The sequence below is a fragment of the Rhinolophus sinicus genome, chromosome 14 (genome assembly GCF_057876585.1).
Source record: "Rhinolophus sinicus isolate RSI-liver-muscle chromosome 14, RSI-T2T, whole genome shotgun sequence".
Taxonomy (NCBI): domain Eukaryota; kingdom Metazoa; phylum Chordata; class Mammalia; order Chiroptera; family Rhinolophidae; genus Rhinolophus; species Rhinolophus sinicus.
This window is the reverse complement of record NC_142514.1, coordinates 78,770,733-78,784,628: the sequence shown is the minus strand read 5'-3', so window position 1 is coordinate 78,784,628 and position 13,896 is coordinate 78,770,733. Positions and strand designations below refer to the sequence as shown.

Genomic DNA, 13,896 nt, shown 5'->3' with positions numbered 1-13,896 from the left:
AAACATTCTACCAACACGTATTGGAAAACAAAAGAAAGACCTCTTCCTATCTATCTACCTGTTGCAGAACCCACTCCTTTAGATGTCTAGGAAGAGAAATAATAAACCACTAATTGCCATGAATAAAAAAGGCAACAAGATGGCTCAGAAAGAAAGTGGAAAGTTTCCAGAAAATGAAGTTAAAGATATAGAAATATGTGACTTAAATGACAGAGAATTCAAGATTGCAGTTTTGAAAAAACTCAACGAGATGCAAGAAAATACAGAATGGCAGTTTAATGAACTCAGAAACACAATCAAAGAACAACATGAGCATTTTACCACAGAGGTTGAAATTTTAAAAAAGAACCACATAGAATTTCTGGAGATTAAGCATTCAATACAAGAAATTAAGAATGAAATAGCCAGCTTAGTAAGTAGAGTTGACCAGATGGAGGAAATAATCAGTGACATAGCAGATAGAGACCTGGAAATGACACGGATGGAAGAAGAAAGAGCCTTGAGACTTAAAAGAAATGAAAGAACTCTACAAGAACTTTCTGACTCCATCAGAAAGAGCAATATAAGAATAATGGGCATACCAGAAGGGTAAGAAAGAGAGAAGGGAACAGAGAGTATATGCAAACAAATAGTCGATGAGAACTTTCCAAACTTGTGGAAAGAACTGTATCCTTGAATCCAAGAAACAAATAGAACACCTAATTACCTCAACCCCAATAAGCCTTCTCCAAGGCACATAGCTTTGAAGCTGTCAAAAATCAACGACAAAGAAAGAATCCTCAAGGCAGCCAGGGAAAGGAAGACGGTAACCTACAAAGGAAAGCCCAGTAGATTATCATCAGATTTCTCAGCAGAAACTCTACAAGCCAGGAGGGAGTGGAACCAAATAGTCAAACTATTGAAAGGGAGAAATTATGAGCCACGATAATATACCCAGCAAAGATGTCCTTTAGATATGAAGGAGGAATAAAGACCTTTCCAGACATACAGAAGCTGAGGGAATTTTCTAATACATGACCTGCACTACAAGAAATACTAAAGGAGGCCATTCAACCACCATCAACAGGGACAATTTGTGGCAACCAAAAAAGGCAGAGAGTAAAGGTCTGAACCAGAATATGGGAATGGAGAAAGTAAGCATGCTGAAGAAAATGGAATACTCTAAATATCAAACTTTCTTTTACATAAATTTAAGAGTAACCACTCAAAAAAAATCCAGAACTGAAATGTATACTCTAATAAAAGAAGAAACAGAAGGAAACATCATAGAATACCACAAAACAGAAATAATAGACAACAACAAAAAGGCAAAGTAACAATGCAGACACAATCTTACCAGAAAACTAAAGATAGAATGGTAGGAAATCCTCAAATATCAATAATCACCCTAAATGTAAACGGACTGAATTGACCAATAAAAAGGCACAGAGTAGCAGATTGGATCTAAAAACTAAACCCAACCATATGCTGTCTCCAAGAGACACATCTCAGCTCCAAGGACAAGAATAGATTCAAAGTGAAAGGGTGGAAATTGACACTCCAAGCAAATGGTATCCAGAGAAAATCAGGTGTAGCCATAATGATATCAGATGAAACAAACTTCAGGGTGAAAAAGATAAGAGATAAAGATGGACATTTCATAATGGTAAAGGGGACTATACAATAAGAAGACATACAGTCATCAATATTTATGCCCCCAATCAGGGAGCACCAAAATATACCAAGCAACTACTAAGAGAACTAAAGGGAGAAATTGACTAAAATACAATTATACTAGGGGACCTAAATACATCATTGACTGCTATGGATAGATCATCCAAATAGAAAATAAATAACGAAATAGCAGCCCTAAATGACACATTAGGACATAATTGACATTTATAGAGCACTTCATGCTAAAACATTAGACTATACATTTTTTTCTAGTGTACATGGAACATTCTGAAGGTTAGAATATATATCGGGACAAAAAACTAACCTCAGCAAATTTAAGATGGAAATCATACCAAGTATATTCTCTGATCACAAGGCTTTGAAATTGGATATCAACTGCAAAAAGAAAGCAGTAAAAAATACAAATACATGGTGATTAAACAACATACTTTTAAAGAACGACCGGGTCAAAGAAGAAATTAGGAGAGATCAAAAGATACATAGAAACAAATGACAATGAAAATACATCCTACCAAAATTTTTGGGATGCAGCGAAAGCAGTTATAAGAGGGAAATTTATATCATTACAGGTCTGTCTCAAATAAATAAATAAATAACCAAATAAATAACCCCACATTACACCTTAAAGAACTAGAAAAAGAAGAACAAATGAAACCTAAGGTCAACAGATGAAAGGAAATAATAAAAATCAGAGCAGAACTAAATGAAATAGAGAACAAAAAGACAATAGAAAAAATTGATGTGACAAAGAGCTGGTACTTTGAAAAGATTAACAAAATTGACAAACCCTTGACTAGGCTCACAAAGATAAAAAAAGAGAAGACACTAATAAACAAAATCAGAAATGATAAAGGGGAAGTTATCACGGATGCCACAGAAATACAAAGGATCATCCAAGAATACTATGAAGGACAATATGCCACTAAATTCAATAACCTAGAAGAAATGGACAAGTTCTTAGAAACATATAGCCTTCCTAGGCTGAACCATGAAGAACTGGGAAATCTAAACAGACCGATCATCAGTAAGGAAATCGAATCAGTCATCCAAAACCTTCCCCAAAGCAAAAGTCTGGGATCAGATGGCTTAACTAGTGAATTCTACCAAACCTTCAAAGAGGATCTAATGCCAATCCTGCTCAAGCTTTTCCAAAACATTGAAGAAGAGACAGTACTCCCTAACTCATTTTATGAGGCCAACATTATCCTGATACTAAAACGTGGCAAGGACAACACAAAAAAAGAGAATTAGAGACCAATATCTCTGATGAATACAGATGCAAAATTCCTAAACAAAATTCTAGCAAAGCAAATGCAACAATGCATTAAAAAGATTGTTCATCACGACCAAGTGGCGTTCGTCCCAGGGGCACATGGGTGGTTCAACATACGCAAATCCATCAATGTAATCCATCACATAAACAAAATAAAGGACAAAAATCATATGATTATATCAATTGATGCAGAAAAAGCACTTGACAAGATACAACATCCATTTATGATTAAAACACTTAATAAAATAGATATAGAAGGAAAATACTTGAACATAATAAAGGCCATATATGACAAACCCTCAGCTAATCTCATAATTAATGGTGAAAAACTGAAGCCCTTGGCTCTATGTTCAGGAATGAGACAGGGCCGTCCGCTATCACCTCTGCTTTTCAACATAGTGTTGGAAGTCCTCGCCAGAGCAATCAGGCAAGAGAAAGAAATAAAAGGCATCGAAATTGGGAATGAAGAAGTTAAATTGTCACACTTTGCAGATGACAGGATGCTGTATATAGAAAACCCTAAAGACTCCATCAAAAAGCTATTAGAAACAATCAACGAATACAGTAAAGTTGCTGGCTACAAAATCAACGTACAAAACTCCATTGCTTTCCTATATACTAACAATGAAATCACAGAAAAAGAAATAAAAAAACAATTATTTTTGCAATTGCAGTAAAAAGAATAAAATACCTAGGAATAAACTTAACTGAGGATGTGAAAGACCTATATGCTGAAAACTACAAGACATTTTTAAAAGAAATTGAAGAAGACACAAAGAAATGGAAAAACATTCCGTGCTCATGGAATGGAAGAATCAACATAGTTAAAATGGCCATATTACCCAAAGCAATATACAGATTCATTGCAATCCCCATCAAAATCCCAATGGCATTTTTTAAAGAAATAGAACAAAACATCATCAGATTTGTTTGGAACCACAAAAGACCCCTAATAGCCAAAGCAATCTTAAGAAAAAAGAACAATGCTGGAGGTGTCACACTTCCTGACTTTAGCTTGTACTACAGGGCAACAATAATCAAAACAGCATGGTATTTGCAGAAAAACAGACACGTAGGCCAATAGAATAGAATTGAGAACCCAGAAATAAAACCACATAAATATGGACAGATAATTTTTGACAAGGAAGCAAAAAACATGCAATGGAGAAAAGACAGCCTCTTCAAATAAATGGTGCTGGGAGAAATGGAAAGCCACGTGCAAAAGAATGAAACTGGACTGCTATCTATCACCATGTACTAAAATTAATTTAAAATGGATTGAAGACTTAAGCATAAGACCTGAAACAATAAACTGCATAGAAGAAAACATAGGTACTAAACTTATGGTCCTTGGGTTCAAAGAACATTTTATGAATTTGACTCCAAAGGCAAGGGAAGTAAAAGCTAAAATAAACGAATGGGACTATATCAAACTTAAAAGCTTCTGCAGAGCAAAAAAACCATCAACAAAATAACAAAATAAAGAGGCAACCAAGTGAATGGGAGAAGATTTTTACAAACTGCCTCCGATAAGGGGCTAATATCCAAAATATACAAGGAAGTCGTGCAACTCAACCAAAAAAAAACAAACAACCCAACTGAAAAATGGGCAGAGGACTTGAAGAGACATTTCTCCAAAGAGGACATACAAATGGCAAATAGACATATGAAAAAATGCTCAACATCACTAATCATCAGAGAAATTCAAATAAAAACCATGATGAGATATCACCTCACCCCAGTTAGAATGGCTATCATCAACAAGACAAATAGTAACAAGTGTTGGAGAGGCTGTGGAGAAAAAGGAAGCCTCATACACTGTTGGTGGGAATGCAGACTGGTGCAGCCACTATGGAAGGCAGTGTGGAGTTTCCTCAAAAAATTAAAAATAGAATTACCATATGACGCAGCAATCCCTCTTCTGGGTATCTACCCAAAAAATCTGAAAACATTTATCCATAAAGACATGTGCTCCAATGTTCATTGCAGCTTTGTTTACGGTGGCCAAGACATGGAAACAACCAAAATGTCCTTCGATAGATGAATGGATATAGAAGTTGTGGTATATATACACAATGGAATACTATTCGGTGGTAAGAAAAGATGAAATAGGACCATTTGTAACAACATGGATGTATCTTGAGAATATAATGCTAAGCAAATAAGTCAGACAGAAAAAGCAGAGAACCATATGATTTTACTGATATGTGGTATATAAACCAAAAACAACAAAAGAACAAGACAAACAAATGAGAAACAAAAACTCATGGACACAGACAATAGTTTAGTGGTTACCAAAGGATAAAGGGGGAGGGGGGTGGTAGATGAGTGTAAAGGGGATCAAATATATGGTGATGGAAGGAGAACTGGGTGGTGAACACACAATGGGATTTATAGATGATGTAATACAGAATGGTACACCTGAAATCTATGATACTTTACTAACAATTGTCACCCCAACAAACTTTAATTTAAAAAAAAAAGAATTTTACAACTCAGTACATGTAAATTCTTGTTAAATTAAAAACAATGCATATTTAACTCCTGTTCAAGGAATGCATGCTGAAGTATTTGGGGATGAAGAATACTGATATCTTAAATTTAGTTTGCAATGTACCGCAAAAATAATAGGATGGATATTTATTTGATAAAGCAAATACAACAAAATATTAGAATCTTCATGCTGGGAATATGTATGTCCATTGCACAATTCTTTCAGCTTATAATCAAATCTGGGGGAGAGAAGAAAAACAAAAAACAAGTTTGGGAATTCCTGTAGGGATGTTTCTTCCTATCACCAACCCCTAGCCTTATTTTCTTCCCTTTATACTCTTATAACACAGGGACACATCAGCTGAATAACCTAGTTCTCACACCAAGTACTTAAGCTCGGACATACTGCCTTCTGAATGGTACACAAGAGTAAGAGTATAATTGCATACAGATAGAATGTCACCATGCACAACTGTGCTTTAAATAAAATGGTAGTATACAAACATAATACACTCCCAACCACAAAGAGACTTTTACTTATCTCTTCTTATGGCCTATCAAATGCACAAACAAATTCATAAGGATATTCCTTTTGAAATGATTCTCTGAAACTTAGGAGTTCTTCCATGAAAAGGAATGAGGATTCCTTGGAGAAATAAGTGATGGATAATAGGGTGAAGGTCTGGAATTTACACGATGAGCCTGGATTACTTTGTAATATCAAAAAGCAAATAAATGGTAAAAAAAAAAAAAAAAAGGACACAAGAGCCAGTCCAAAGGCCAAATACGGGACAATATGAGCATCAAAATAAATAATGCTAATGAAAAATTATAATCAATTGAACATAAAATTTCCAGTTGACTTTGAAAATAAATACATAGAGGAATAAAAATTCTTCCTACAATAGAAATCCAACTTAGAGATGTAGAAGAAACAGAGTTAGAAAGCCACCATTTGGCTGTGCAAAATAACCGATTCCAGCAAAAATCATCAATATGGTTCACAGCAATGGGCATAAAGGCTATTAATTAGAAGTTAAATCCCTCAAACATACTTACTATAAAAGGTAAAATAGTAACATTACCATGGAGAAATCCCACTGACATAAGCTTAGGAATGAACTGTCAGCATGTGCCTTCTACAGGATACAGTGAGAAGAGCTCAGCATCTATTCTGGGGTATTACTACCAACAGTACACAACTGGAATCTAATCCGGAAGAACATCAGACATCCCCAAATTGCAGGACATGCTACACCTTAACTTGTACTCTTCAGAAGCATCTATGTTGTGAAATACCCCAAAAGACAAAACAAAAAAAATCCACAAAAAGTGTAAAGAACTGTTTTAGACTAAAACATGATCTTGGATTCCCTTTCTTTTAGGAAAACTTGCATGATCTAAATAAAATCTGAAGATGAAGTAATATAGTATTGCAGCCATGTTAAGTTTCTGGTTTTGATCATTGTCCTGCAGTTATGTAAAATATTTCCTTGTTTGTAGAAAACACACAGGAAAAGATAAAGCAAATGTAGAAAAATATGGAGTTCTAAACATTTGTCTTACAAATCTGTAAGCCCAAAATTATCTTGAAAATCCTTTTTAAATTTTGATAAAGGAAATATGACAAACTATAATTATGACAGGTGAATTGAGATAAAAGAGTGATGGTAAACATCATAGTAATCTTTCAACTTTAGTTTAAAAATTTTCAAGAAATTTTATTGTTATGAAGTTCAAATCAGATTAATTGTATACAAGTAAAGGCACAAATAATAAGATATTATGTAAGTTAAAAAAATACACTTCAGTTAAACGACACAAGAAATCAGACAAATCCAGAACACAGGTTAAAAATAAACAGTTCAATTTGCAATGGAGACTGGCTTTGGGGCGATGAGTCTCTGAACAGGAGGATAAGCTACCACTTCATAGGTAAAAAGAAATCAAACACCAGCTTTTATTTTCACATATATAAGTAGAGCTCAGCTAAAAATTATTTGACAATAGCAAATGTGACCTAAAGACTCTGAGTACTTCCTACAGAAACACTCAGGAGATGCAAAAAAATACTAAGAGGACAACTGACAGTAACAGAATCAAGAGGTATGTGTGTGTGAGGGTGTGTGTGTGTGTGTGTATTTCCAAAATGGTTTTCATAGACTATTTTATTACCGACTTAATGACTTTGACACACTTGTGCACACACACAAAATGAGAACTATACTCAAAACCATCCAGATATCTAAACTTTCACAGGATGAATTTCAAATACAGAAACCAAATATATAAAGTAAAATCGATTTTGCAATATTTTCTGCAAATTACTATCTAAATTTTCTGCAGCTACAAATAAGATACCATTACACTAGCTAGGAAAATATTTTAATGGCTTAAAATGTGAGCAAATCTCTCTCCAATTTAATGTTCCTCAACTGTGTTTAAAAACCAAACCAAAAGTCTTACAATTGAAATCTCATTAGTAGTGTTGAGAATTCCAAAGCTTAGCATGAACTGGCTTTATTATCTAGGTTCACAAGTTTTTTCTCAATGGTCTCTTGCTACACGGAATCACAGTAAAATCCTGTAGGTTTAAGATGAGTTTGAAGCCAAGAACTTCTCCTCTGTCCACAGACTGTAATACGAGGAATACATGTCATTCACTCAGCACCAGCTGTGAACAGCACTGGTTTCAGGGCAAACACTCTGAGGGTAACTGGCCTTTGCCTAAGTCCTCACCACAAGTGAGATCCCACAACTCGGTGACACAGTCTGTTTTGCAGACTCTTCTGATTACAGCTGTGAACCATGAAGTACAATATGGTGTTTTGTCCCTAATACTTCCTAACACCCATTAATAAAGTTTTATTGGTACTACATGCAGCCATTAATAAAACTTTTATTTACAAGAACATTTATTATCACATAGTTTAAAAAATTTTCTCCTTTTTAAGCAATCTGATATAAAATAGGAGTTGGAGAAAAGCAGCTAATGGGCTATATTAATCTCATCACAGCGGCTAATAATAAATTGATTCCCTCTTGCCTGATTCCAAATGTCTAGGCCATTCCAAAAATTGAGAAGCAACACTATCCCAAGAAAAAACTAAATATTAACTTTCTTCTCTGCATTTGAATTTCAGTAAAAATAATTGTAATTCATCAATATATCAAATGCAGTCCCCACATTAATTCAAAGAATTATGATAATTTTAATCAATTACTCTTGGGGATTATGGTGGTGTAATAAATGCTTCCACACGTAAGGATCTGGGAATCTGCTTCCCCCGAACAACACTTAACTAGCCACAAATATAACTAAGAAAAAATATACCTTTTTTACCCTGGCTATGAAGTAGTTTATTTTTCCCACACTAACCTCCAAAGCTAATTTTAATGAAATAGCATACACTAAAAAGGGATGGCAGTATATAATGTATATTATATTTTTTACTAGCCCTGTTGTCTTGGAACAGTATTTTGGGCTGACTCATGGAAGATATGACAATTTGAAATCTATTACACACAGAAGACTGACAAGTTTGTTAATGAGGGACGTTTACAAAGATAATTACATTCAGTGAGCACTTCAGTTCACTGACTCTGTTCACTCCTCTCTTTATTTACCCACAGGTAACTGTCACTCGTAAAGACTGCCGAGATGCCGAAGACGGGAATGCCAAATATCGCAAAATACCGCATGAGCATCTACTACATATACAGCATTATGCTCAGTAAGGCGCTCACAAGAGGAACAACATCAAAGAAAAAATCGTAGTTTTCATACATGTTCCCTAATGCCTAGCAACTAAATTCAGTTTGTGTATTTACTGACTTAAAAATGAATAACACAAAAGTCCTCACACTTTACAGAAATAAATGCTAGTCTTCCGTTTTGCCTTTTGGCCCCCAAGTCTGTGGTGGTAACTATCTCATTCCTATCAAGAGCCTGAAGAAACAAAAAAGAATAGATGACAAATTTTGAAAAATATGATTTTCATGAACAATATAAAAAAATATTTCTCGTTTAAAAAGTTTAAAAATCAACTTACAGACTTCAAGGGAGAAGAAACAACATGTGGAATACTTATTGCATCTTGTTAGTATTGAAATAACAAAATTAAGATTTTTTTCAGTAACTCAAGTTTTGGTACACTGTTGCATTTAATTGTGATTTCAAATATTTACCACGAGAGGGCTGGACAACATCTCTAAACACTGTGATACTCGCCGAGCTCGTAAACTAGTCACACCACAGGATGGCGTATTCAGTTGCTTAGCTTTCATCTGTCTTCTGACTGGTGCCTAGAAAGTAAACCTTGTGTTATTTGTTGGAACTGCAAACTCTACAGCACATATTTCAGACAATGAAAATATTTACAACACAGAATGGAAGTCAAAAGGGAAATAGGAATATTGTGTTAACTTATCTCTGGGTGGTGTCATTAATCATATATTCAACCTTTTTTCTTTATGCTTTTATTGAAAATGCAAATCTCTGCCTGAGAAATTACTTGTACAATCAGAAACAATGGTAAGAAGCTTGCACCACTCTAAAGATCTGCCAGCTATGTGAAATGGGAAAAATGAGATAACTGGTAGAACATTGTAGCATTACCTTCAGCTGTTTATCCTTGATATTTTAATCAAAGAACACTGGATTAAGGAGAACTCGATTAAAATATGAGTTATTCAGGGTATTAAATAGTATTTAAGTATATTCCAACATAACTAAATAAAGAGACTATAGACTCTACTGCAATGGAAATAAAAAATTTTAAACACAGTTTCTTAAATTTTAATGAAAGAATAATTTAAATACGTAGGCTCTTTCTTAATAAATGGCTTTTTAACTTCTTAAAATTAAAGTTAAGGACACAACCTTGTAAAGAATAGACAAGTACCCTTTAATACACAAACAATGTTTAGAAATTGCAATAGACACACTTCCTTTTCTCAAGAATGCATTACAACAGTGCAATAACCAAGTGACTACCACCGAGTCAAAGCAGTTGGGAACGCTCACTATCGAAAAGATACAGTACGATAATCAAATTACAACCCAGTTTCTATAACTAGCTGATGGCATCTGAAAAACTGAACCATAATAACTACTTTAAATAATGTTTCTCTATCTGTACCAAACATTCATTATATTTTCAGGGTAGTGCAATATTCTACATTAGTTTTATCAAGAATTTGGTGCCCATTAAGGATTGCTGTTCAGGACAGAGGCTTTGGCAAACATGAGGCAACATCAAAATCCTCTAGGAAAATATGACAGTCTGTGCTGTCACTGGATTCTACTGGGCACTGACCTCTCAGGGCCTTACTTCATAAAATGGAAATGAATTAGAGAATCTTTAATATGCCTTCCAATTCTAATGCTCTATGAAAGAAAGAAAGAGCAAGTAGTTTCATCCCAAATGTCAACGATAAACATCTGCAAGCTTGTGTTGAGAATGATTCATTCATATGGTATCTCAGGACTCAGCATTAAAAAGTATAGGATTGCATACACAAAATAGAGGAGGAAGCAGCAGGAATAAACTGACCTGGGACAAGCTTACGAATCATGGGCTTGTAACATGCTATCTGCTACTAATGTGGTGAACTATGTTAACTGTAAAAAATTTAAAATAATAATATTATAATCCACTTTAAATTTTAGAAAAAGCTCCCTGTGTGACTCCAAGATCCAGCTAACACATTCTAAAATAAAATACTGCCCTTTATGAACACATTCAGAAATAAGACTCATAATTTCTGTTAACTATTTATGAAAGCATCCTCTGTTCAGGAGAACAAGAAACTACTCTAAATTGAAGACAAATTTTCAAATATCCTTCTTTATACAATTTCTATGTCTGTCATAGATTGTCATCTTTATACAATTTCCCTCTCCAAAAGCCTACATATTTAAAAGTCCTTCATTTTTAAAATGTGAAAATCTGGACCATAAGCACCATAACAATATACACACAAAATAGAATTTTATGAGCTTCAAGACTTGGGACAAAACATAGAATGCTGCAATTCACCTTAAATTGGTGCTTTTTAAAAAGCTAGCCATCAATTTCCCAATCTTCTCTGCTAATGTATATACGTAAATGTAAATCATTTGTATAATGAGTCTGTATTCTGTGACCCTGCTTCACTCACTTATAAGTTCTGGTAACTTCTTGTAGTTTCTTGGGATTTTCAATATACATGAGCACGTTGTCTGTGACTAGGAATAATTTTATTCCTTCAATCCCAATATGTATGCCCAGTATTTCTTTTTACTGCATTAGCTAGGATCCACAGTATATTTAACAGTAGCAGTGAGAGCAGACATCCTTGTTCTTTTTCTAATCATTGGGTGAAAGTAGTCAGTCTTTCACCATTAGGATGAATCTAGCTGGAGATTTTCTGTAGACACAATTTATCACTTCCAGGAGGTTCCATCTGTTCCTAGGTCTATTGAATATTTTTATCATGAATGGATGTTGAATTTTGTCAAATGTGTTTTATGCATCTGTGGAGATGTTCATACAATTTATATTCTTTACTTTATGTACATGGAAGATAACATTAATTTTCAAATGCTTCATTCCCAGGACATACATATTCCATGTGACCCTGATGTAATACACTTTTTATATATGTTGGGTTCAATTTGCAAATACTTGTTAAGAAAGCTTGTGTCTGTAACTCATGACAAATACTGGTCTGCAGCTTTCTTATAATGTCTTTGGTTTTAGTTATCAGGGTAATGTTGGTTCCTTAATGTGTTGGGAAACGTATGAAAAAGTTTGTGTATAATTGGTATTATCTCTTTCCTAAAAGCTTTGTAGCACCTTCAGGAAAGTTATCTGGCCCTGAAGTTTTGTTTGCTAGAGGGTATTTTAACTATGAATTTGATTTCTTGAATTGGCTACTTAAGCTATTTATTCTTGAGTAACAGCAAGTAACATGAAACACCTAGGTATAAACCTAACAAAATATGTGCAATGCCTGTGTGATGACTATTACAAAACATTGAAGACAGAAATTTAAAAAGACCTGAATAGTGGCAGGAGGCTCAACACAGGAAAGATGGCTCCCACCTGCCAGCTGCACAGAAGGGAGACCCCCACGTAGGGAAAATGGCCCCAAAGTTACACAACTCAGTCTTTCCCCTTATGTCTCTGACACCCCCCGAGTCGCCTTCTCTCTGCTGAGCCCAGGATAAGATACTGCTTCCGTGTTTGTAGGACAAATGAAATCCAGCTTTAATTCACCTATTTCATACCTAGTGGAATAACATAAAGAACATTCCCAATGGGAAATGAGGCAAGTTACTCTTTGGAAATGTGCTCACACTTTGATGCTGATGAAATTAAAAGGCTAGGGAAGAGATTTACAAAGCTTGATTTGGACCATTAGGATCTTTGAGTGTGGAAGAGGTCCTGTCCCTACTGGAGTTACAAGAATTCTTTAGAACAGCGAGTAATAGATACATTCCACACAGATGGGAATGGACCAGCAGACTTTAAAGAATTCATTGAGGGGGACTTTCAGTTCAATGTCAAAGACAATAAAAAGCAGAGTTGAGGTTTCCTTTCCGTATCTACGACATGGACCAATGTGGCTATCTTTCCAATAGGGAACTCTTCCAGGGGCTGAAGACGATGATGAGAACAATCTGAAAGATATACATTTACACCAAAGTGCAGACAAAACCATAATAAATGCAGGTAAGGATGGAGATGGAAGAATATCCTCTGACAAATTCTGTGCTGTTGTAGGTGGCCTACATATCCACAAAAAGATGGTGGTAAAGGTATAAGTCATTTTTAAAGAGCATCATCTAAAAGTTTTCCTTTCTTCTCCATCTCTGAAGATTGACTCAAGCCATCCAGGAATGCGCTCTGTGTATTTAAATGGAAGTATTTTTCTCTGTGAAGCCACAGTTTCCGACATGAGCCTCATGAAGCCAGCTAAGTGTTATTGACCTCTTATTCTCTCAGTAACTCAGTGTAGCACTTTAAAGTCTGAAGGACAACATGAAAGGAGCATATCAATATGGTGAAGAAAGGGAAGAGGTTGGCTTTTTAATTTATCTTTCTTCATCTTTTATAACAAGAAAGTATCTGTATATATATATATATATATATGTATATGTATATATATGTATATATAGATATATATGTGTATATATGTATATATGTATATATGTATATACATGTATATATATGTATATATGTATATATATATGTATATATAGATATATATGTATATATATGTATATATAGATATATGTAGCTTTCTACATGTGTAGTAGGTTGGCTTTAAATTACTTGATTCAGAAACAAACTGATAGTGTACAAAAGTGCCAACCAGAACATAAAACATCCTTACTTTTATTTCACACAGTTTTATATACAGGTAGAAGATTGTATAAATTGAGCCAGGTGTTAGGCCAGCTACCATAT

The 13,896-nt window shown here is 34.6% G+C and overlaps 1 protein-coding gene and 1 pseudogene across 1 annotated transcript in view; one reads left to right on the top strand and one right to left on the bottom strand.

Annotated features, from left to right (window-relative positions):
- Positions 1-13,896, bottom strand: part of LOC148755751 (nuclear pore complex protein Nup153-like) — a 78,145-nt gene that overhangs the window by 20,651 nt on the left and 43,598 nt on the right. The window contains exon 9 of the mRNA XM_088791366.1: positions 9,629-9,745. Within this exon, the coding sequence (XP_088647492.1) occupies positions 9,629-9,745 (117 nt within the window). The remainder of the gene's footprint in view (positions 1-9,628; positions 9,746-13,896) is intronic.
- Positions 12,743-13,250, top strand: LOC141572142 (calcineurin subunit B type 1 pseudogene; annotated as a pseudogene).